At 45.9% G+C, this 26699-nt stretch overlaps 1 protein-coding gene across 1 annotated transcript in view; it reads right to left on the bottom strand.

Moving 5' to 3' along the window:
* Positions 1–26699, bottom strand: part of TNC (tenascin C) — a 204871-nt gene that overhangs the window by 70670 nt on the left and 107502 nt on the right. The window contains 5 exon segments of the mRNA XM_040322752.1: positions 8326–8598; positions 13762–14034; positions 15387–15659; positions 23061–23324; positions 25592–25681. Coding sequence (XP_040178686.1) covers positions 8326–8598; positions 13762–14034; positions 15387–15659; positions 23061–23324; positions 25592–25681 — 1173 coding nt within the window.

The raw sequence follows: 26699 nt of genomic DNA, 5'->3' as shown, positions 1-26699 counted from the left end.
TCAACACTTTGAGGCATAAAGAATGAAATTATTCTTATTATGAATGAGGTTTTTTTGAACCATCGAGATCATTATTAGTGGAAAGAAGGCAGGAAGGAGGAAGGAATTAATTATACATGACTTGGATCCAGTTGCACGAGACTGCTAGTTATGAAGGCCACCTGTGGAGGGAAATTCTATGTTGCCAACACTAAAGGAACCGGCGTTGGTAAAGATGAGCTGTAACTTGTCACCATTATTTATGTTCGCTATACAGATATCATGGAGACATCACAACAACATACTGGGGATGTTAAGACTTGTATAGTCAGGTGAAGGAACACTTCAAACACGCTCAGGGGAGCTGCGGTGGCTCAACGCGATTGGCACTGCGCTGACAAGCCATTCACCTCTGCAGCTAGGGGTTCGGATCCCGGTCTCAGCTACATGTGAATTGAGTTTGGTGGTCTCAGCCCGGCTCCCGGTGGGTGTGCTATGCGAGGTAAGCCTGCGCTTAGTACGCCCACCCACCTCCCACAAAAACCACCACACTTACACGCACTCGAAATTGGGTTAACATGCACGCACTTTGACCATGCGGTCTCTAAAAAGAGAGGCGAAGGACTAACGGGGCTGGTTGAGCGGGCTAGATCCTCTCACTCCCTTATAGGGAGTCCCTCTGCCCCGTTGGGCTTTAAAGTGGAGCAGGTAGGGTGGGCTGTGTGGGAGGACCCCCTCACACACCCACCATTGCCACCCGGGGCATGGAGAAAGGTGGCAGATTGCCTCTGGGGGAGGCCTGCCTACTCCCAACTCCTGCAGTCCGGCTCCTCTCTCGAGTACACGCACAAAATACACTTTAAAAAAAAAATAGGATAAAAACCGGATAAAAAAAGTACAAGATAATTTGAATTGTTAGCAAAAAAAATTTGTGAAAAAAAAAATAACAAGTTTCAAGCACAACTCCTTTATCAGGTCTCAACATGCTTTAAGCCACAGCAAGGTTTCCCTCGGTTGGAACCCAACAGTTCTATTTGTGTAAAAAAAATTAGAAAAATGTAATTTGGGTACAGCGTTGGATGACCGCGTAATTGTCATTCAAAGTACAACAGCGCTAAAAGCTGAGGCAGGAAGGGGGTTAAAGTGTCTGGTATTGAAGGGGTTAAAAAAATGGCAGTTGTTTATAACACACTGTGCTTTAGCTTTCTTGTATTTTTTTTATTTATTTTATATATTTATAGACTTTTTTTATTGTTTGTTTATTACGCTCGGTTTGCTCTATAATTTTGTGTAATCTGTGTATTTTTATATATTTTTCTTTTTTTCCCCTGAACCTCACAGTATAAAATAACAAGGATTCTGGCCGGCGGTCCCTCTCCATCCACAGGGCAGCCAGTAACTCATCCGAATTTCTCCTGGCGTCCCTTCCCCCGTCTGCTCTTCTTATTTTGGTGCCGGATTTATGGCCTGAGCACAATTCAATTATCCTGACGTTCCCGCGGCAGCAGAACCTCTCCGGTTGCTAAGTTGGAGCGGGTTTAATTATTTTCTAAACCCCGGGAACAAAGAGCTGTTAGGTTTGATGAGCCCCACCAGTCAAGCCAAGTGTCATGGTGGGTCTCATTGAGTAATATATCCCCCGGCTGTAGCACATTCCAGGATTAATAAACCCGTACCGCAAATTCCCTTCACTGATTTACTATACCGCCCTCCCCAAGCTGGCCTGATTACTGTATACGGTGCTAACGGGCAGTGGCGTCACTAGGGTTGGTGTCACCTGGTGCGGAAAAAATTGGTGTCACCCCCCGCCCACCAACTATAGTCCCCCCTCAGTACAGACCCCCCCTCCACTAATTACAGACCCCCCTCCCGAAGTATAGATCCCCCTCACTAAGCACAGATCCCCCCTCCCCTCAGTACAGACCCCCCTCACTAAGCACTGACCCCCTCCCTCAGTACAGACCCCCCTCATCAGTACAGACACCCCCATGAGTGTAGAATCCCCCCTCTTAGTGCAGACCTTCCCATCAGTATAGAATCCCCCCCTTTAGTGCAGACCCCCATCAGTATAGAATCCCTCCTTAGTTCAGACCCCCCATCAGTATAGAATGCCCCCTTGGTACAGACCCCCCATCAGTATAGACACCCCCTTAGTTGAGACCCCCCATCAGTATAGACACCCCCTTAGTTCAGACCCCCCATGAGTATAGACACCCCCCTTAGTACAGACCCCCATCAGTATAGACACCCCACTTAGTTCAGAATCCCCCTTAGTACAGACCCCCGCAGTATAGACACCCTACTTGGGGCAGACCCTCCATCAGCATAGGCACCCTGCTCCTCCTCCTCCTCATTGGATGTAAACAGAGAGGAGGAGGCGACGGCTGCTTCAGTCCACTCCATTGACACAGAGCGAGGTGCAGATTAGTGTAGGGCAGCGGCGGTGTAAGCGGGGCCGCAGCTGCCGCTATCCATGGGTGTCACCCCTCTGGCGGGTGTCACCCGGGTGCTGCCCGCACCCCCCGCACCCACCTAGCAACGCCTCTGCTAACGGGTTTAAAATGCATACCGCCCAAATGAAGCATCATCCCCATAATTAAATCTGACCTTCCCGTCAGTCTTGCACGGTTGTACCGGCTCCTCACCTGGACTCAAAGGGCTTCCTCTGATTTATTGGCAGGAGGCCATCTACAACCCTTCCCACCAGCCTGGATCTGTGTGCCTTGCGGCGGTGCGTCTATAAAGGGGCGCCCCCCCCCCACCCCCTCTCCTGGCACCGCTTTAATCCCCATAGATAGATCCATGCATTGCATGAATCTTTTTATGGTCGCTGCTGACACCCCCTATTCAGGTGTCCGGCCCCTTTTCGGGCACCTGAATTACAGCGGCGGGGTTTTTTTTTGGAAGCACCTGATTAGAGCCGTCGGCTCTAATAGGCGCCCAAAAATGTGAGAAGCGGGCGCAACGCTGTGCGTTCGCTTCTCACTCAGCTGTATGTTAGGAATTCGCTTTGCTAACATTGAACCCCCTTTCAGCCAATCAGGTGCGCCAGGTCTGTATTACCTGTCACCTGATTGGCTGAAACGACAGGCACTGTGATTGGATGCCTATGAGGCGTCCAATCATAGCAGAGGAGGAGGGGGCGGGAGAAGACATCAGAGTCGGAGAAGAAATGGAGGACACCATACACCGCTCGCCGCCTGCCGCCGTCACCTGCTGCCCACCTGAGACAAGGTAAGTGCTGGAGAAAGACGGGCGGCACAGTAGCAGCATTTGGGACACAGTGGCAGCATTTAATGGGCACAGTGGCTGCGTTTGATGGGCACAGTGGCTGCCTTTGATGGGCACAGTGGCTGCCTTTGATGGGCATAGTGGCTGCATTTGATGGGCAAAGTGGCTGCATTTGATGGGCAAAGTGGCTGCGTTTAATGGGCACAGTGGCCACACTTCATGGGCAAAGTGGCTGCGTTTGATGGGCAAAGTGCCTGCATTTGATGGGCACAGTGGCTGCGTTTGATGGGCACAGTGGCCACACTTCATGGGCAACGTGGCTGCGTTTGATGGGCACAGTGACTGCGTTTGATGGGCACAGTGAGGCTGCAATTGAGGGGCACAGTGAGGCTGCGTTTAATGCGTGCAGTGGCTGCATATGATGGGCACAGTGGCTGCATTTGATGGGCACAGTGGCTGCGTTTGATAGGCAAAGTGGCTGCGTTTGATGGGCACAGTGGCTGCGTTTGATGGGCATAGTGGCTGCATTTGATGGGCACAGTGGCCACACTTCATGGGCAACGCGGCTGCGTTTGATGGGCACAGTGGCTGCGTTTGATGGGCACATGGCTGCATTTGATGGGCACAGTGGCTGCGTTTGATGGGCACAGTGAGGCTGCAATTATTGGGCACAGTGAGGCTGCGTTTAATGCGCGCAGTGGCTGCTTTTGATGGGCACAGTGGCTGCATTTGATGGGCACAGTGAGGCTGCAATTGATGGGCACAGTGAGGCTGCAATTGATGGGCACAGTGAGGCTGCAACTGATGGATGAAATTTGAAACACCAGCAGCCACTGGTGCCTTGCACCCTTATCCTAAAGCTAACGACTGGTCCCAGTAGCCCAGACCATGGGTGAGGGGTAGTCGCCTCCGTTCCCGCCCGTCGCTCTCTCCGCTCGCTCTAGCAGTAGGCAGCTGTTTATATCGAAGGTAATTGAGTGTTTTCCTCACATCTGCCTTTTTGCCATTTATAGCCAGGAAAAAGCTCCTCCGACATCTGCGGCTTCTCTCGGTGAGAAATTCTTTGGCCTTGTCGCACTAATAATGTAAACACCGAGCGCTCGCTAAACGAACCAAGTCTCACGTCCGCCGCATTCAAATTTATCCGACGTTCTCAACCGCGGACCTCTGCTTCTTGTCACTCCACTGAAATTTAATCTGTCAAACTCCAGGCCAAGGAAAAAGAGGTATTTTTTTAAAGAGAGATGATCTACGGCGCCGACGCTTGTTTAAATATGCGCCGCGAACGTTTTCGCATCGCATTATGTGATTGAGATGAATGGGCTTCCCAATCAAAGGGCCTTCTTCTTCTTCGCGTACATTTTAGCATATGGAAAGCATAAGTCATCACTCTGCCGCTTATCTACAAGACGCGTTTATTTTTTCAACCAACGTTCAACAATTTCTTATAGATTTTATATATAAAAAAAATGTTTTCCTTAGTTTAGGCCGATACGTATTCTTTTTTTAAAAAATCGCAATAAGCGTATATTGATTGGTTTGCGCAAAAGTTATAGGGCCAGATTCACATAGAATTGCCCTGGCGCAGCGTATCAGAGATACGCTATGCCGCCGTATCTTGCCTGGCGCATTTTCGAATCCAGGAAGATTTTGCGCCGTAAGTTACGACGGCGTAGTGTATTTCTCGACGCATATTTCAAATTGGGCAGGTAGGGGGCGTGATTCATTTAAATGAAGCGCGTCCCCTCGCCGCTTGAACTGCGCATGCTCCGTTTTGGAATTTCCCGCCGTGCTTTGCGCGAAATGACGTCGCACCGACGTAATTTTTTGAACTTCGACGTGAGTTACGTCCTTTCCTATTCAGGGACGATTTACGCAAAAAAAAAAAATTTAAATTCGACGCAGGAACGACGGCCATATTTTAACATGGCAAGTCTATCTATACGCCACAAAATAGCAGCTTTAACTATACGCCGGGAAAAGCCGACTAGCGACGACGTAAGAGAATGCGACGGCCGCGCGTACCTTCGTGGATCGCCGGAAAAAGCTAATTAGCATACCCGACGCGGAAAACGACGCAAACTCCACCCAGCGGGCGCCAAAGTATTGCACCTACGATCCGAAGGCGTACGAAGCCGTACGCCTGTCGGATCGAAGCCAGAAGCCATCGTATCTTGGTTTGAGGATTCAAACTAAAGATACGACGCGGCAAATTTGAAAGTCCCCCGGCGTATCAGTAGATACACCGGCATACTTGCTCTGAGAATCTGGCCCATAGCATCTACAAAATAGTGGATAGTTTTATGACATTTTTATTAATATTTTTTTTTTACTAGTAATGGCGGCGATCAGCGATTTTTATCATGACTTCGACATTATGGCTGGCACATCGGACACTTTTGTCACTATTTTGGGACCATTCGCATTTATACAGCGATCAGTGCTCTAATAATGCACTGATTACTGTGTAAATGTGACTGGCAGTGAAGGGGTTATTTTATATATTTTTGGGGGATATTTATTATAGCAAAAAGTAAAAAAATATTGCTTTTTTTTAAAAAATTGTCGCTCTATTTTTGTTTATAGTGCAAAAACAAAAAACAAAGGGGCAGATCCTCAAAGAAACTACGCCGGCGTATCTCTTGATACGCCGCGTAATTTCAAATTTCCCGCGTCGTATCTTTGTTTTGGTATCCACAAAACAAGATACGACGGCATCTGGGTTAGATCCGACAGGCGCCTTACGCCTTAGTACACCGTCGGATCTTAGATGCAATTTTCCGGCGTCCGCTAGGTGGCATTTCCGTCGTATTCCGCGTCGAGTATGCAAATGAGCTATTTCCGACGATCCACGAACGTACGAGCGGCCATCGCATTTTTTTACGTCGTTTCCGTTCGGCTTTTTCCGGCGTATAGTTAAAGCTGCTATCTGGTGGCGTACTCAATGTTAAGTATGGCCGTCGTTCCCGCGTATAATTTTGAAAATTTTACGTCGTTTGCGTAAGTCGTCCGTGAATGGGGCTGGACGCCATTTACGTTCACGTCGAAACCAATGACGTCCTCGCGACGTCATTTGGAGCAATGCACCCTGGGAGTTTTTACGGACGGCGCATGCGCAGTTCGTTCGGCGCGGGGACGCACTTCATTTAAATGAAACACGCCCCCTACCCTGCCGAATTTGAATTCCGCGCCCTTACCCCGCGAGAGATACGCTACGCCGCCGTAACTTATGGCGCGGAGATTCGTTGAGGATTCAAACCAACTCAAAGTAAGTTACAGCGGCGTAGCGTATCTTACATACGCTGCGCCCAGCGCAGATGTATGTGGATCTGCCCCAAAAACTGCAGAGGTGATCAAATTACACCAAAAGAAAGCTCTATTTGTGGGGGGAAAAAGGACGTCAATTTTGTTTGGGAGCCACGTCGCACGACCGCGCAATTGTCAGTTAAAGCGACGCAGTGCCGAATCACAAAGAATGCTCTGGTCATTGGGCAGCCAAATCCTCTGCTGCTGAAGTGGTTAAAGGATCTACGAAAGGTTATTTGGAAGCAGATATCTCTATAACCCCCCAAGAGCTGTCAATGACGGATCACACTCAGATCAAGGTCTTCATTAAGGAGTAAGCATCCAAGGCCACCAGCCCAACATAAAATATTTCCATTGGTCCACCCAGTCCAGTCGTCCCCTGATAGTGGCACATGGAGCTGAGCCCCCCATGACGTCAACTGAGGGTGTCACCCCAGACAGCACTTATGGGTGATGACACTGAGATCGGAATGTCCATACTGGAAACTCCATCCTCAGTGCAACCAGGGGCGGACTGACCATTAGGGCACCGGCCGAGGGCCCCATGGCCAGCAGAGGTCCCCATGATCAGGGACAGTCACACTCTTTAAGAAGGTGTTCCGTTACAGCTCAGTAGCAGTGGCATTGCTTCTAAATACATATAGGCCCGGATTTACAAAGCACTTACGCCAACGTATCTCGAAATACGCACCGTAAGTGTAAATATGCGCCGTCGTATCTATGCGCCGGACTCTGAAACCAAGATACGCCTGAAAATAGGCTTCGACCGACGTAACTTTCCTACGCCGGCGTATCGTGGGCATATATTTACGCTGGCCGCAAGGGACGCTCCCATTGATTTCCTATTCAAATATGGAAATGAGGGAGATACGTCGATTCACGAACGTACTTGCGCCCGGCGCATAATATACGCGGTTTGCGTAAGTCGTACGTCCGGCGTAAAGTTATTCCCCATATATGAGGCGCAACTCATGCTAAGGTATGGACCAGGGAACACAAGCCGTCGTATTTTACATCGTTTACGTAGTACGTGAATAGGGCTGGGCGTAGGTTACGTTCACGTCTTAGGCAGTGATCCGTCGTATATTAGGGAGTAGTTCCGACGTGATTCTGAGCATGCGCACTGGGATAGGTCCACGGGACGGCGCATGTGCCGTTCATTTTAAGTACTTCTATGACGCTTGGCCCATCATTTGCATGGGGTCACGCCTCATTAGCATGGCTCACGCCCACTTCCACTTACGACGGCTTACGCCTAGGGAACCCAGCGCAGTTTGGGAGGCAAGTGCTTCATTAATTCGGTGCTTGCCTCTCTGCACTACGTCGGCATAGCGACCTTCAGAGCCCGTGCTGTTAAGGTGGCACTGCCCATGAGAGGCTCCCAGTACATTCATTGGGTCACCAGCTTTAAGTTTCCTGCCACTCTTCATGTCACCAAGCTAGGTGCCCCTCCACAAAGGCCGTGCCACATTAATGTTGCATCAGAAAGATGGCTGCTTTGTGGTGGACATCTTTAAACCTGGGGGCCCCATGATCCCCTAGTGCCCGGGGGGGCCCCATGAGTTGTCAGTCCGCCCCTGAGTGCAACTTAGTAAGAGGCGAACCACAGGCTCAGCGTAACTCCCTGTTGCAAGGCACATTCACCAGCAGGGTGCGTTGGGTACCACTTGCTATGGGTTGCCATGCTTTACCGAAACACAATAGTATGAACCGGGCCCTTGGGTGTCCAGCGTGTTTGCATTGCAGTACAATAAAGTTCTACAGTTTTGTAGTTTTCAGTGGTGCCAACTTGCTACTAATTTGGAGTACCTGTTGTTGCCTCTCCTTTTATCGGTGGAGAGCGCTGACCACTAGCAACGCCATGCAGCTCAATCTCATATTCAGTGCCATCTCTCAGTCCCGTCACAGTTCTTGTGCGTTCACTGCCTGGCACCGTCAGAACGACCGGTTCGTGTTGGCGCTGGGCGTCCTGTATCCTAATGATAAAGTTGTCAAAGCCACTCTCGTCGGCTGTCCACGACAGATGGAACCCATCGGGGGTTATACTGGAAACCTCGAGGTTTCCAACTTCAGGTTCTGATTCTGAAAAGAATATTCCATGGAAGGAAAAGAAGAAGAGGAGGAAATAAAAAAACGGCAGTTAGTAAAAAAAAATGGCAGTTAGTGACGTACTGCTGTTGTCTGTAGCTAGAAGAAGCAAAATTCAATGTATCTGATCATGAAGAAGAAGAAATGACTTGGGGGATAAAACAAACACTTCTGATGTCCACCATGACCTGGAGAAGAAGATGACTTAGATAAATTGTAATAGCAGCTGTTTAAAGCAACTCTAGGTGTACAAAAATGTGTGATTGGTTGGTTCTTCTGGTTTTCCTGAAAAAAAGAAAAACCTTGATCCGGCCAGACACTTCCTGTCCTAGGGTGACAACTCTACTTCTCTATAGAGTACAATGAGTGAGCGTTGTCACCCAAGGACAGGAAGTGTCTGGCGAGATCACTGGGTAAAAAGCCTGAAAGGGTTTGATCCAGCCAGACACTTCCTGTCCTAGGGTGACAACAATGCTTCTTTATTGAGCACAGTGAGGGAGCGTTGTCCCCCCAGGACAGGAAGTGTCTGACAGAATCACAAAGTACAAATGAAAGAAAAAAAGCCTGAAAAAAAGAAATTCAGTTATCCTGCTAGACACTTCCTGTCCCAGGGTGACAACACTCACCCGCTCTACTCTATAGAGAAGCAGCGTTGTCACCCTAGTATAGGAAGCATCTTGAATGATCATAGGAAATAAATAGAAAAAAATACTAAAAAATTTAAATCTGTTATCCTGCCAGACACTTCCTGTCCCAGGGTGACAACACTCACCCGCTCTACTCTATAGAGAAGCAGCGTTGTCACCCTAAGATAGGAAGCATCTGGAATGATCATAGAGAAAAAAATAAATAAAAAAAGCCTAAAAAAAGAAAATCTGTTATCCTGACAGACACTTCCTGTCTCATGTAGGGGGCAGCATTGTCACCCCAGGACAGGAAGTGTCTGGAAGCATCACCAGGTGAAAACAAGATTTAACCACTTCCATACCGGGCTTTTATACCCACCTCAATACCGGGCCTATTCTGGCACTTCTCTCCTACATGTACAAATCGTCATTCTTTTGCTAGAAAATTACTCAGAACCCCCAAACATTATATATGTTTTTTTTAGCAGACACTCTAGGGACTAAAACGACGGTCATTGCAACGTTTTTTCTCGCACGGTATTTGCGCAATCATTTTTCAAACGCCTTTTTTTGTGAAAAAGTTTCATGAATTAAAAAAATAACAAAACAGTAAAGTTAGCCCAATTTTTTTGTAAAATATGAAAGATGATGTTACACCGAGTAAATAGATACCTAACTTGTCACGCTTTAAAATTGCGCACACTCATGGAATGGCGCCAAACTTCAGTACTTAAAAATCTCCATAGGCAACGCTTTTGAATTTTTTTACAGGTTACCAGTTTAGATTTACAGAGGAGATCTAGTGCTAGACTTGTTGCTGGCACTCTAACGCACACGGCGATACCTCACATATGTGGTTTAAACAGCGTTTACATATGTCGGCGGGACTTACGTGTGTGTTTGCTTCTGCGCACGAGTATCGGGGACAGGGGCGTTTTTTATTTTTTTACACTTTTTCTTGAATTTTTTTTTTCACTTTTATTCTTATTACAGGGAATGTAAACATCCCTTGTAATAGGAATAGTGTGTGACAGGTCCTCTTTATGGAGAGATGCGGGGCCAATAAGACCCCACATCTCTCCTCCAGGCTGGAAAGCATGAGATCGGTGAAAAAAATGGCACCGATCTCATGATTAGTGTTGCTTACTAGCCGCAATCGCGGCTTTGTTTACTTACGGGGTACCCAAGCGTGACGTCATCGCATCGCGCCCGGGCCTCCGACGGTCATAGAGATGACTGGTGACCATCTAGTCACCAGTCATCTCTATGCTTCCTGCCTGTGCCGGACGATTCTTTCCCCCGGGCCCCAGATGGCACGGGAGAGCCCGGAGAAGCACCGGATGGCGGCGGGAGGGGGGGGTGTCCCCTCCCGCCGCCTATAATAACGATCAAGCGGCGGAACTGCCACTATGATCATTCTTATGTTGCACAGAATCGCCGGCACTAACGAATGATATCTGAATGACGCCTCTAACTGCAGGCATCATTCAGATATCCCCCCACAAAGCCCAGGACGTCATATGACGTCCACCCAGCATGGGAGATCCCATCTGTGGACGTCAAATGACTATTGAAGTGGTTAAAAAAAAAATGGAAAAAAAATAAAGTCTTGATCAATGGTGATCAAAGTTCAGCTTTAATTTGGTGTCACAGAAAATATAATAAAAATGTTCCAACCAAGAACGTCTGTCGGCGTGTTGCCTGATCTTGAATAAAAACACATCCACTTAGGAAAAGAACTTCACATTAGATGGTAAAACCAACCTAATTAACATTTATAATGACGGAACTTCAAAGTGCAGAGAAGGTAATGTACCGTAGGGCTTCATTTTTACTCCAACGGAGCGACACTTGGGCTCCAAACAACCCTAATTAGGTCTTTATTTTTCAGTTCTTCCCACATTTCTATTATCTCTTATTTCATTATAAAAAAAAAAAATAATAATTTTGTAACAGTATAACCAAAGTTTTCAATTTCATTGTGGATAGAGTAGGGAAGGGTTCAAATCTGTGTAACCACTGAGGAACTTTCCATTCACTTCCAGAAACTTCCAGAAACCCGACAGGAAGTGAGAGCAAATCTCCCAAAGTGAGGCAAATTCACCTTTTCGGTCCCGTTGACACCTTGGCCTTTTAGCGTGCCCATTGCAATGCAGAATAATGAATGTGTCAAAGGAATGTGCATTACCCAACGAGATATGGCATAGTTGACAACATTGTAAAAAAAAATATAGGGACACTTATTTGTCTGTAGGCGGAGTCTTATTATAATTCAGGAAGCTGCAGCTCAATTTCCTTTGGCAGCCACCCAGCCTCTTGTTTTTTTCTCGGCGTTCTGGTCTTCTGTAAAATGGCGGCCGCTGGAGACCCTGTCTCCGCCGGCGGAAAAATTGAGAAAAAAAAGGATTTACCTTTTTTTTTTTCCGGGAATAGCGAAAACTGGGAAAAAGGTCTAAATCCCGGGAATGTCCTGGTAAATTCGGGACAGTTGGCAAGTATGCTATGGCCTGCCTAACCCTTGACCAACTTTATCCAAATTGAATGCCAAACTCCAGGTAAATGTCTAAATACACACCACCCTTTTATGTTAAAGAAACAAAAAGAGGGAGAGTACTTATGTGGTCCAGAAAGGGGAGAGCAGCTCAATTTCTGTTGGTGCTATATAAATCGTGTATAATAATAATAATAATAATAATAATAATTTATTTTGGCAGCCCACCCGGCCTCTTGTTTGTTCTCACTTCCCAGCATTCTGGTCTTCTGTAAAATGGGGGCCGGTAGAGACATTGGGCCACATCCACATACATTTGGATCGGCGCAGCGTATCAGATATACACTACGCCGCCGTACCTTACCTGGCGTATATTTGAATCCTCAGCGAGTTCGCGCCTTAAGTTACGGCGGCATAGTGTATTTCTGGCGGCGGATTTCAAATTGGGCGTGTTGGGGGCGGGTTTCATTTAAATGAAGCGCGTCCCCGCGCCGATTGAACTGCGCATGCTCCGTTTTGAAATTTCCCGCCGTGCTTTGCGCGAAATGACGTCAGAACGACATCATTTTTTGAACTTAGACGTGAGTTACGCCCATCCCTATTCACGGACGACTTACGCAAAAAAATAAAATTTTAAATTTCGACGCGGTAACGAAGGCCATACTTAACATGGCAAGTCTATCTATACGCCGCAAAATACCAGCTTTAACTATACGCCGTAAAAAGCCGACTACAGACGACGTTAGAAAATGCGACGGCCGTGCGTACGTTTGTGGATCGTCGTAAATCGCTAATTTGCATACCCGACGCGGAAAACGACGCAAACTCCACCCAGCGGGCGCCGAAGTATTGCATCTAAGATCCGAAGCAGTACGCCTGTCGGATCTTACCCAGATGCCGTCGTATCTTGGTTTGAGGATTCAAAACGAAAGATACGACGAGGGAAATTTGAAAGTACGCCGGCGTATCAGTAGATACGCTGGCGTACTTCGTCTGTGGATCTGGCCCACTGTCTCCACCGGTGAAAAATCTGGAAAACAAGGATTTCCCGGGACGTTTACCGGGAATCGTGAAAACTGGGAAAAAGGTCTAAATCCCGGGAATGTCCCGGGAAATTCGGGACAGTTGGCAAGTATGCTATGGCCAGCCTAACCCTTGACCAACTTCATCCAAATTTAAAGCCAAACTCCAGGTAAATGTCTAAATACACACCACCCTGTTATGTTAAAGTAACAAAGAGAGGGAGAGTAGTTATGTGGTCCAGCAAGGGGAGAACTGGGCAAGGCTTACAACACTGTTCAGGGTTTCGGTGAATAGTGTTGCCAGCTTACTACAGGAATTAGGAAATAACATACCTAGCCATTCACATTAATGAGCATCAGCGAAGCGTAGCCTGGAGCCGGGCACCCATGTAACTAAATGAAGGACTTTTATTCAAGAGAATCCGAGTCGTCAGCCCTTTTCTGATTCAAGCATCGCATTTTGGGGCCTAAACGTCCTGGCTAGAGCACCGGTACAGAGTTAACAGATCACCATATTGGAAGTGGAGCTGAAGTATCATTTGTATTCTCATTAATGAGCATCACTGTGCCGCAATATGTAAGAAGCTGTTTTTAATTTTTGAGCTGGAACTTGGTGGAACTCGGTTCCACCACCTCTTGTTCAGGCAGCACACCCCTGAACTCTACACTACGTACATAGCACACCCCGCAACCCCTGCATGTAGCGCATCCCTAAACTCTGTACTATGTACCAAGCACACCCAAGAACCCTCCCCTGGGGAGGGGGGTTGTGGTTGAGTTCCTTCACCTATTTTCTGAGAAAGGAAGCCCTGGTAAGAAGAAACATGGTTTCCAAGGTGGAACTGTAGCCCTATAGTATATTACCTTTTCTGCATGTAAAGGAATAAGCGTGACATACATGACATGACATAGACACACATATAGGAAGTAATGAAGATGGCCATGGAAGCTGCAAAAAAAAACTACACCCAAAGATAAAAAAATAAGTCAATGTAGATGAAGTAAGTCGATCGGATACCTGTAGTAGCAGAAACACTAATAGGCTGCATTCGTTGACCGCGAACAGTACCATAGAGGTAGATGGTGTAAGGAGTTTTGGGTGATAACCCTGAGATAAGAGTTTTCCTGAGATCGCCAGGGACATTAATTTTCACTGGCTCGCGTGACCTGTCCTCATCAGTAACCTCTACAACAAAGTCGTCAAATGAATCTTGTGTGGCTGTCCAGGACAAGTCAAAGCTCTCAGGTGTGATACCGGTGACCGTGAGGTTGTCTACTTCTGGCTTGTTTTCTGAGCAAGGAAAAAGTTCAATTTAATTAAACCTGTTGGAATGACCAACAATGACGACAACAACAACACCCACATGGACGCCTTGTCAGCAGCCCACAAACCTCGCCAGGAGAAGAAAGCAGAAGTCTGGTAAAAATTTCAGCCATGTAGCAGGAAGCCACAATGAAGCCAAGGTTTTTCCGTGAAGCTCCAAAGATATCTGCGTAAGCAGTTTCCTTGGCATTTTTTACATGCTGGCACGTACATGCAATGTAAAGCTCGGAGCGTGAATGAAAGAAGCAGATGAATGCTGAAGCCTCTGTATTTTTATAGAATTGCCTTGTGTCCAAACTTCACTTTGAGAGCCAAACAATTTTTTTTTTTGCATAACTAGTATTTTTATATATTTATCTCTTTCATCTTTTTTTTTTTTTAATGGTTCGAAATGATTTATCGTTCTAAACAACCTTTGCTATGTTCTAATTGACCATATACCTTTATTAACCACTTAAGACCCGGACCATTATGGCAATAAAGGACCGGGCCCCTTTTTGCGATTCGGCACTGCGTCACTTTAACTGACAATTGCGCGGTCGTTCGACGTGGCTCCCAAACAAAATTGGCGGCCTTTTTTTCTCCACACAAATAGAGCTTTTTTTTGGTGGTATTTGATCACCTCTGCGGTTTAAATTTTTTTGCGCCATAAAAAAAGGTCGCGCATGTGCAGTGGGTGCCCGGCCGTGAAGCCGAAAGCTGTCACGGCCGGGTGCCCACAGTTGCAGTGGAGGCGCCGGCGGTGAAGGGGGGGGACCGGAACGAAGCTCCCAGCGGCACGTCGCTGGACCGGGGAACAGGTAAGTGTATGTTTATTAAAAGCCAGCAACTACACTTTTTGTAGCTGCTGACTTTTAATAAACATAAAAAAAGCCTGGAACACGCCTTGAATACCTTGATATTATAGTATTTTCCTTTTTTTCTACTTCCATCTTAAGAATTTTAGGACTTGGTCATCATTTTTGTTGTTTGATGGACTTTTTCCACTTACGAAACTTTGGACTTTTGACATTTGGTGGACTTTTTTTCTATTCCTATTACGAAAAGAGCAAAGCATGCAAGCAAGCAAGCAAGCGGATCCCTCGACCAGCAAATCAGCTCCCATAAACGATTCCGTGAAGAGATCGATTTATGATGTGCTCCTTCTCATCATTTCAGCCCAGTGAAGTGAACTAAAAGCCAACGTGACGGCGAAAAAGCTACAATCTACAAAAGCCAGTGAGGATGCATCTAGGTGAATAACTTGGTGGGTAGCAGATGAAGAAGTGACCCCCCCCCTCCTTCCCAAGGTGATTGTGAAGCATTCCAGCATATGGTACCTGTAACAACTTCTCCAGAGAGAGGCACGGTGTCAAGTCCCCGAATCACCCCATGTAATGTGATGTTATATTTTGTGGCCGGCTTCAGGCCCGGCACTTCCAGGGAGCGAAGTTCTCCAGGAACCACAATGGTTTGCGGTTCTTCTCCATCCTTTAATTCCTGAACCCGAATCACAAATTTCTCATAGTTGTTGTCTGGCGCTATCCACGTGAGTTTGAAAGAGTCCCAGCCCACTTGGGTCACTACCAAGTCGCCCAACTCATGCGGAGTTTCTGAATACGAGATTAAGTTGTTAATATTTTACGGTACTTTTTTGGACTGGTCACACATTATGAAGACAGCTTTGCATTCGCTTAACACTAAATGAACGAATAATGTTAATGTTTAAAAAAGAAAACTGGACATCAAATACAATTTTGAGATATTTAGTGCAATTATCGAAAACCTAAAGAGGGATTAAAGAGTATATTAGTAAATGATAATACTAAACTGCAAAAAAAAAACAAGAAATGATTGTGTATTTTCAATGAATAACATAATATTGGTGTGTCACAGAGTTCTTCAACTCCATTAAACTTAATTAAAGTACAACTAAACCCTCACAATATAAATTTCGCAAATATTAGTCTCCACATTCATGAACAAAATTATCGTACCTAAGTGATGGGAACCTACTTATGGACATGGCTTAGCAGTACAATACAAAATAACACCCCTGTGCCGGTGTACAACAAGACCTAGTCACACTTTAGGGGTGGGGCAAAGGCTGTCCAATGACCTGACATGCTCAGTGTTGAATGTTTTGGCACGTAGGCCAATATTTCTGGGGGGAGAGTACATAGAAGTGTGACAATGATGCTGCTCCATCCAGTGATGGATTGGCCAAGCATGTCTCCAGACCTAAACCCTATTGATCATCTGTGGGGCATCCTCAAACGGAAGGTGGAGGAGCGCAAGGTCTCCAACATCCACAAATGGAAGGGGTGCCCGACTTTGAAAAATCTGTGCTTCCCGACCATAGAAGCACACTAGAAGAGTAAGAGGGTGGCTACAGGTGTGCAAAGTTTGGGGACCTAGGGCCGGCCAGTACCGGGTCCCCAAAGTCTGCGAGATCAGGCGCAAAAAGGTGACTCGAGTATAAGCCAAGGGGGGCATTTTTTTCAGCACCAAAAAATGTGCTGAAAAACTTGGCTTGTACTCCAGTATATACGGTAAATAGGTGGAAAAAAGTAACACAGGAAACAGGAAAAGACTACACGGGATCATAAGAGCCAACAAAGATGAATTCATATGGAGTTTGTTATTATTCTCGGGTTCCTTTGCCTTTTACACCGATATTAACTTGTGAATAAATTGCTCCAGGCTTCTGTGAATACATTTCACTGCTTAGTGAATGGCAGCATTGTAGTAAATCCACTCATGCCAGCATTCCCAGGCCAGAACAAAATTTAAGATGGTCTTTCCTTTAAAACAAAGGGCGGCTTCAGACTTTCAACTTGTTAAGATTGTCTTTTAAATCTTAATCACTTTTTTTTTTTTTTTTTCACTTTACTGCACATGGGTTCTCTTAGGAGGGGAGACCCTCAGGGCCTATTCCAGGACAAATGGAGGATCGGCTCTGTTTGATTTGGATAGGCGGTATTTGTCTCACTTGATGAATGCATGAAAAGCAGATGAAAGAGACGAAAACCGCTAAAAGCTCCTCAGCGCTCCCAGAATTTCCTTGTGTTCAGCCATTGAGAAAGCTGTCAGTGATTCCCCAGACTGTACTAAATAACATTGTTGCTGCTTATATTGATTTCATTGACAATGGCGCGGTGCTTTTAAGCGGATTATATGTGCCGGGGGAAAATATATTACAGGCGCCATTTTTTTTTTCTAAGTTAGCAATTGACAGCAAAGGTGTGCTACTCCTATTTTATAGAGTCTTAGTTAGTCTTTTCTTGTGGGTTTTATAATATATGAGTTGCTTAACCACTTAACCCCCGGACCATATTGCTGGTCATAGACCAGAACACTTTTTTGCGATTCGGCATTGCGTCGCTTTAACTGACAATTGCGCAGTCGTGCGACGTGGCTCCCAAACAAAATTGGCGTCCTTTTTTTCCCACAAATAGAGCTTTCTTTTGGTGGTATTTGATCACCTCTGCGGTTTTTAGTTTTTGCGCTATAAACAAAAATAGAGCGACAGTTTTGAAAAAAATGAATATTTTTTACATTTTGCTATAATAAATATCCCCAAAATATATAAAAAAACTTTTTTTTTCCCTCAGTTTAGGCCGATACGTATTCTACCTATTTTTCGTAAAAAAAATTGCAATAAGCGTTTATTGATTGGTTTGCGCAAAAGTTATAGCGTTTACAAAATAGGGGATAGTTTTATGGCATTTTTATTAATATTTTTTTTTTACTAGTAATGGCGGCAATCAGCGATTTTTTTTCGGTACTGCGACATTATGGCGGACACTTCGGACACTTTTGACACATTTTTGGGACCATTGGCATTTTTATAGCGATCAGTGCTATAAAAATGCATTGGATTACTATAAAAATGCCACTGGCAGTGAAGGGGTTAACACTAGGGGGCGGGGAAGGGGTTAAGTATGTTCCCTGGGTGTGTTCTAACTGTAGGGGGGGTGGCCTCACTAGGGGAAATGACTGATCGCTGTTCATACATTGTATGAACAGAAGATCAGCTTTTCTCTCCCTGACAGGACCGGGAGCTGTGTGTTTACACACACAGCTCCCGGTCCCCGCTCTGTAACGACCGATCACGGGTGCCCGGGAGCACGCGCCCCTAGTGGCCTGCGCGAGAGCCGACGTATAGCTACGGGCTCTCGCGCAGGGGAGCCAACCTGCCGCCGTAAAACGACGGCGGCTGGTCGGCAACTATTTAAAGCTGAACTCCAAGCATACAGCTAAATACTTTGTACAGTGGAACCTCGGATTGCGAGTAACACGGTTAACGAGGGCTTCGCAATACGAGCGCTGTGTTTTAAAAAAAACCTGTCTCGGTTTGCGAGTGTTGTCTCGCGAAACGAGCAGGATTCAAGCCAAGACGGTGTGCAGTACCGCGTTTGGCCTGAGATGGCGCCGCTCTGAGCCATTCAGAAATGCTCAGAAAATACTCAGTTCCCGAGCCTTTCCAAGCTTTTCCGAGTTCAGCCGAGGTGTCCTCGTCCCTTTCTGAGTGTTTACAAGGCTCTGGCCGCATGCGGTATTGTTTCTATTGAAGTCAATGCGGAAATAATTATTTTCGTTTTCATTGACTTCAATGGGGAAACTCGCTTTGATATGCGAGTGCTTTGGATTACGAGCATTCTCCTGGAACGGATTATGCTCGTAATCCGAGGTTATTTCTGGTCCATACACTCAGGCTGGTTTCACACCATCACCGCATCCAATTCTAAATAGTAGGAGATTTCGATCGGCTCTCCATGGAGCCGGTTCTCTATGGAACCGGTTCTTATATGTCCGCATGCAGGTCCGGTGCATTTTGCAGAAAAACGGTCAGTTTCAGGTCCGAATTCAGCCTAAGATTTGGGCTGAAATCGGACCTGAAACGGTGAACCAGGACGCACCGGACCCCTGCTGTGAGCCACATGCGGCACATGAGTGAATTAAGCCTTAGTTCTTCACTACATAATAGATTAACCCCCTCAGGGTCCAGAATAATTGGTGCAACTCAACTATAAACCTCAAAAGTAAGGCCTATCCTCTGGACTTCTACAGACCCGGGGCCAGATCCTCAAAAGAGATACGGCGGAGTAACTGCTGTTACTCCGTCGTATCCCTGGTCCTAACTATGGAACTGATCCACAGACTCAGTTTCCCATAGTTAGGACGAAGATCCGACATGTGTAATTGAATTACACTGTCGGATCTTAAGGATGCAATTCTAGGCCGGCCGCTAGGTGGCGAGGCCATTGAGGCCGGCGTAGAATATGCAAATGACCAGTTACGGCGATCCACGAACGCTCCGACGGGCCCGACGCTCTAAATCTACGTCGTTTACGTCGAGTTCCGCCGCGTAAAACTAGGGCTAAGCCCTAGTTGTCCTAAGCCATGTTAAGTATGGCCGTCGTTCCCGCGTCGAATTTTAAATTCTACGTCGTTTGCGTAAGACGTCCGTGAATGGCGCTGGACGCCATTTACGTTAACGTCTAAGCAAATGACGTCGGAGCGACGTCAGTTAGCGCAATGCACGTCGGGTAATTTACCCGACGGAGCATGCGCAGTACGTCCGGCGCGGGAGCGCGCCTAATTTAAATGGGACTCGCCCATTTGAATAGGAACGCCTTGCGCCAGACGGATTTAAGTTACAGCGCCGCAAAATTCCAGGTAAGTGCTTTGTGGATCGGCACCTAACTTGGGAATTTTGCGGCGGAGTAACTTAAATCCGAAAAGTTACGTTGCGCCGCGGCTTTGTGGATAACCCCCCCGATTCCTAATATAATAACCAAAATATATTTGGAGCTGGAGCATGAATCTCATATAATAAAATCACATACACTATATTACCAAAAGTATTGGGACTCCTGCCTTTACACACACGTGAACTTTAATGGCATCCCAGTCCGTAGGGTTCTATATTGAGTTGGCCCCGCCCTTTTCAGCTATACCAGCTTCAACTCTTCTGGGAAGGCCGTCCACAAGGTGTAGGAGTGTGTCTATGGGAATGTTTAACCATTCTTCCAGAAGCACATTTGTGAGGTCAGGCACTGATGGATGAGAAGGCCTGGCTCGCAGTCTCCACTCTAGTTCATCCCAAAGATGTTCTATTTGGTTGAGGTTAGGACTGTGCAGGCCAGTCAAGTTCCTCCACCCTAGGTGTAGGCTTTCCTTGTTGTTCTTGACCTGCACTTGACCAACCTCTGTTCTCTCATTTTAATCTTATGTTGACTTGCCTAGCCTGTGCCTTTGTTGCCCTGGTGGTGTCTTCTGGTCTTTACCAGAATTTACCTTCTGGATTAAGTGTAAGTTTTTCTGGTTGTTCTTGACCTGCACTTGACCAACCTCTGTTCTCTCATTTGACTCTTCTCTTGATTTGCCTAGCCTGTGCCTTTTTCGACCTTGTGGAGTCGTCTGGTCTTCACAGATTTAACCTTCTGGATTAGGTGTAAGTTTTTCTGGTTGTTCTTGACCTGCACTTGACCAACTTCTCTTTTCTCATTTGACTCTTCTCTTGATTTGCCTAGCCTGTGCCTTTTTCGAACTTGTGGAGTCTTCTGGTCTTCACAGATTTATTTTTCTGGATTAGGTGTAAGTTTTTCTGGTTGTTCTTGACCAACCTCTCTTTTCTCATTTGAATCTTCTGTTGACTTGCCTAGCTGTGCCCTTGTTTCCCTGGTGGAGTCTTCTGGTCTTCACCAGATTTGACCTTCTGGATGAAGTGTAAGTTTTTCTGGTTGTTCTTGACCTGCACTTGACCAACCTCTGTTCTCTCATTTGACTCTTCTCTTGGCTTGCCTAGCCTGTGCCTTTGTTGACCTTGTGGAGTCTTCTGGTCTTCACAGATTTAACCTCCTGGATTAGGTGTAAGTTTTTCTGGTTGGTTGTTCTTGGCCTGCACTTGACCAACCTTTGTTCTCTCATTTGACTTTTATGTTGACTTGCCTAGCTGTGGATTATTCTGGTATTCATCAGCCAAGGCATAATATCTGTTACACTTATCACAATAGTCATATACTGTACACTTCAGAATACCATTGTTTTCTAGATATGGGGGCTACATTGATTTTTTTTCCAGGCTTTTTTCTTTATTTATACCTGAATATCCTGCCAGTAACACAACCCCTGCTTAATCAAGTCCAATTAGCTTTTTTATTCTTTTATCATGTTGTAGCCCTAAGGAACGGGGGATTTGTGTGACCCCCCTCCCTCAAAGCAAGCTGTTTTTTGCACTCAATATATATTTGGAATAAAGTCCTACTTTTTGAATATTCCAGCGTGGCGCTTTGATCCTTATGCTGCGGACATTCCGACAGCAAAACCGTAGATAATTTTCTAGCGGATGTTGGCTCAAACTTGTCTTGCATACACACGGTCGCACAAATGTTGTCAAAAATTGCGAAAGTCAAGAATGCGGTGACGTACAACACGTACGATGGTACAATAAAAGTGAAGTTCCATACCAAGTGCGCCACCCTTTGGGCTCCTTCTGATAATCTCGTTTTAGTAGAAGTTTGGCGAGAGACGATTCACGCTATTCTGCCTCGTGCTTTTCAGTCCGTTACAGCGTCACGAATGTGCTATCTCCATTACGAATGCTAGTTTTACCAGACCGAGCGCTTCCGTCTCGTACTTGAGCAATGTGTGAATTTTGTGCATCGAAATTGTTTACACGCGCTCGGAATCTACGAGATTTTGTTGTCGGAAAAATTTGAGAACCAGCTCTTTTGAAAATGTCCGATGGGGCTTACACATGGTCGACATTTCTGACAAAAAGCATCCATCGGACTCTTGTTGTCGGAAATTCCGACCGTGTGTACGCGGCATTAGACTCAAACATTGCATTCACATCCTAAGGTCACTGTGATGCCTCGTACACATGACCGGACTTTCCGGGAAAAAAAGTCTGACGGTGGCTTTTTTCCTCAGAGAGTCCGGCCGTGTGTAGCCTCCATCGGAAGTCCGACGGACCTTAGATGGAGAACCTGTTCACTTTTTGTCTGTCAGACTTCCGACGGGGTCACGGCGGACTTTTGCACAGTCAAAAGTCTGACCGTGTGTACGAGGCATGACAGTTCCTCAGTGTATGGAAGCAGCCAACACATCACTTTGTTGCCCCATTGGGTCATCATTAGTACCTGGACTTGATAAAAAAAAATTTTTTCAAAGACGAAAGCTCTATCCATTCAAGGTTCCATCACCATCAATTTACCACTTCAAGTAACCCACTAGGGTGACAACTAATACCAGTTGTTCTGTATCTATGGAGAAGCATGGGCAATCTACGTCCCTAACAAAGCATTCATTATTTGATATGATAATTATAGCATCAATCTCCCAGTTTGATGATGTTTTTTCAGGCTAGTGCCTCAAGAGTTGCGAAGTATATGGAAACTAGAGGTCATTACTCTCTCGATGATGATTCTACCAGGCGACTTCCTAGAATCTTAAAAAGGTCAACTCTTTTGGAGTCTGCATAAAAGATCAGTTCTCTAAGGAACCCTTAACTGCTCTACTGCTTGGGGGAAGTAAAAAACTATAAAAACGTACATTTCCTCTCTTCGCTTTTAAAATCCTGTTAAATGTATTTAACAGTCACGCAAAAAAAAAAAAAAATACGGAATTTTTAACAAGAGCAACGACACATTAAAGAACCAAGAAGACTCTAGTATCTGCAGAAAATTATCCAGATTAAAAGCTAAAATGGAGATAAAGGAGAAGCTTATTATTCTTTTGTAAGCAGCAGAGCCAGATGACACATTGGAAGGTCTTGTAAAGGCTGTAAAAGAAATTCTGTGGGTTGGAAATTCAAATTAGATGAATATTTGTAACATTAATTTCTTGATGCACATGACATGTTTCTTGAGGAACAACCATGATGAATCAAGGCCTTAAAGAATATCAAAGCTACCCAACCTCTCGTACTTTGGGTTTCTAATCCTTAGTCAATATGCCGATATGTCAACTAAGATCTTGAAATTCTTTGAAATGGCTTCACTTACCGGTACGTCCAACCACAGTTGCTGGTTTGCTCTTATGCCGTCCTTTCTCAGCGGTCAGGGAAATGCTGTATTCTTTACCAGGCTCCAGTCCAGTCAACACATAGGAATCGGCATCTCTTAGAACCTGAATTTCGCTCTCCCTGCCACCAACCAGGGTATACAAGAGTCGGTAATTATCAATTTTGGCCACTGGTTTTATCCAACGCATGTTTATGGTTGTTTCTGTGGCACTGGCGATCTCCAGATCCTTGGGAGCATCCAAGTCTGAAATAAATCGTTCTATCTGTTAGGATCCATATTTGTTACATTAGTTACTTAGTTAGTCAGGTTGCAAAAAGTCCATTGAGTTTAACCAATTAGAAATTGATCACGACTTTGTAAATTGATGTGTTTTAACAGTTCATGTCTTGGCACCATGGCATGTATGACAACTGTGCCTATTTTCTGAACACAATCACAAGTTTTGGTAATGTGGCCTCTGAAGATGCTCGTCTTTACAATTGTTCTTGTTTTTTTCTGATCAAATCTCCATAATAAGTATATGCAAGGTGGAGGGTCTGTAAAGTGCCCATCTACCCAAATGGGTTAGAACTCTTAAGAACTTCTGCAGATGTAAAGCCCCAAGGGACTTGAGAAAGTGAAGGACCCCAAAACATGTCACTTGGCATCCCAGACCCAGAAGTAGATGTTGAGTTTAGTTCTATAAGTACAAGGGTGCTGCTGTTCTCCAGTCTCCAGCTGGTCCTTTGCTTCCCAGGGGCTTTACAGCTGCACAGGTGCTTCAGCAGCCCAATTTTGTGTTATAGTTTCTACAGTTTTTTGCTTTCTCTACCTTTTACATTGATTTTGCCAAACCAGGTTGGACTTATATTTGGTATGGTTAACCTAGGCTTCCTCAACTAGGGTTCCTCCAGAGCACATGTGTCAAACATAAGGTCCGTGTGCCAAATCTGGCCCGCCAGGCCATTTTATGTGGCCCTCGCACTTGTCCTGTGGCGGTGGCACCCCCATTGTCTCTGCCCCCACCTTCAGCAGCAGAGAAGAGGACAGAACTTATCCACTAGATGGATCCTGCTCTTCTCTGTGCAGCTGCAGCACCCTCTTGTCTCCAACTCCCCTGGTCTTAGCATTCAGCAGACTCCAGCCCTCCGCTGATCCTCCTATAGACCCTGCACTTTCTCCTTCCCACAGATTCTTCCTGGCAGCAGCACTAGGTAAGGGGGATACACTGTGATGTAAGGGATGGTGGGGGACTCTTAACTTCTGATGTAAGGGAGAGTGGGTTGCTCTTGACATCCATTCTTAGAGATAAAAACGTCTCATTGAGGGCAACCATAATGCTGAGGCGGGCAGCAATAAAATTGAGATGCCACCCTTGCTCTAGAGCAGTGGTTCTCAACCTTTCTGGTGCCGTGATCCCTTGATAAAATGTCCCAAGTTGTGGGGACCACTAACATTGAAATTGATTTTGTAGCGTGGGTTGTCAGCACCCAAGGCAAGACAAGTAATTTGCGGTCCTAACCAAGACATTTAGCGTTCCCTGAGTCCCTTCCACTTTCTCTCCCTTTTTATTTGTTCCGGATTTGCTGACCTGAGAACTGTAGTAGGGATATTTAATGGCAACTATATTCACAGGTAGTGTTACTCACTGTGTCTCCGGCTTCACTGTGTCTCCGACTTTGTGGTGTCTCGTAGCAGTGACCCCTATGCCGAAATCAGAAGCTAGGGTCTCCTCCAGTCCCTCCCACTTCACATTCCTCACCAGTTAGCTAACCTCTTGTCTCTGCCCCCCAGCCATGCTATCAACTGAATGGGCGGCTGCCAAGAGGCTGAGTGAGTGGCCACAGGCTCCAGGGGCAGCCACAAAAAGGCTGGGAGAGCGTTGCGGGCTTCAGGAACATCCCAGGATACAGTGACCCCTTGCAAATCATCATTCAACCCCCGAGGGGGTCCCGTCCCCTAGGTTGAGAACCACTGCTCTAGAGGTTGTCAGGGGTTCCTTGAGCAAGGAGCAATTTCTGCCACTTTGATAAGTTTCCACCAAAACTAAAGATATTTTTAGTTATGTGTAAGAGGGGGATTACCCCACTGACCACAAATGTAAGGCCCATTCTTCTCCCTGACCATCACTTTAATGAACAGTGTGCTGTAGATGCCGTCATTTTTAGTAGGGGTTCCCTGAGCCCAGAACATTATTTCAAGGGTTCCTCCATATTAAAAAGGTTGGGAAAGGCTCGGTAAACCCTTAATGTGCACGTTTCTTGAATTGGGACTTGGCTGAATGCATCTTTTTAGCTCTAGGACTTTGATACCAGAAGTCCTTGTACGATGTTTGGTGCACATTTGAACCACAATTTCTAATTTGGAAATGATTAGAGCCCCTGGCAACTTCTCAAATATAGTAATTAGATAGAAGCCACTGGGTATTGTGGGGGCAGAGAGAGGGTGTATGCACAGGGGAACACCGTGGCTTGGAGGCTCGTGTGTCATATTCAACTGTCAAGGGTTGCCCAGTTTTGTTTTTGTCTTACCTGTTGCTGCATTTATCGTGGCTGGAGAGCTTTCTCGGTCCTGTTTAACTGCAGTCAGTCCAATGCCATATTCAGTTCCGGGCCTTAGACCTAGGAGAGATTTACAGTTATGTGTTAATTAAGCATGGTTGGTTCTTAGGCCCCGTACACACGAGGAGACATGTCTGATGAAAACGGTCCGTGGACCGTTTTCATCGGACATGTCTTCTGGGAGCTTTTGATCTCATGTGTGTACACACCATCAGACCAAAATCCCCGCGGACAGAGAACGCGGTGACGTAGAAAACACCGGCGTTCCCAAACATGGAAGTGCAATGCTTCCACGCATGCGTCAAATCAATTTGACGCATGCGCGGGATTTCAGGACGCTGGTTACACGTCATAACCAGCGGACATGTCCAATTAGGTGTACTAACCATCGGACATGTCCGACGGACATGTTTCCAGCGGACAAGTTTCTTAGCTTGCTAAAAAACTTTTGTCCGCTGGAAACTTGTCCGCTAGGCCGTACACACGGTCGGACATGTCCGCGGAAACTGGTCTTATGCATCTATGCTTCAAGCATATTGAAAACCAAGAAACATAAAATGTAATATATTGCAGCATACCAGTCTTTAGATATGGTGGATACGTTATGCTTTTCAGCCTTTCCTTTATTTTAACCTTGTAATTCTCCCAAAATCACACTTCCTTTCCTTGGGTGGCTATACTAACTTATCCCTCTGTATCTATGGAGGGAGCCATGGTGGTCACTCAGGCTGGATTTCCATTACATATAATGGAGGAGGGAAGATTATTAGTTTACAAAATCAAGAAGAAAAGCACTCACATCGCCACATCCGCAAGTTAGAGGGAACGCAAAAAGAAGGGGTACCAGCTAAATAACCCTGGGTCTGACTTTTGAGGCACAGTAAACAATGGAGAAGTTAGAAAAAGATAACAATGTTTTATTGAAAAAAAGTACATAGTACGAAAAGAGCTTTCGAAAACAAGTTAAAATCATATAAAATGATACAAAATATACAGTGAGCCCTTGTGCGTCAACGAGTTTCACCATTAGGCTTCATTAAGACACATTCCAGGTTCAAAAGTAACAAGAAAGAGAGCG

The sequence above is a fragment of the Rana temporaria genome, chromosome 9 (genome assembly GCF_905171775.1).
Source record: "Rana temporaria chromosome 9, aRanTem1.1, whole genome shotgun sequence".
NCBI lineage: Eukaryota > Metazoa > Chordata > Amphibia > Anura > Ranidae > Rana > Rana temporaria.
Note: the sequence above shows the minus strand (reverse complement) of the source record. Positions and strands in the feature narration are given on the sequence as shown.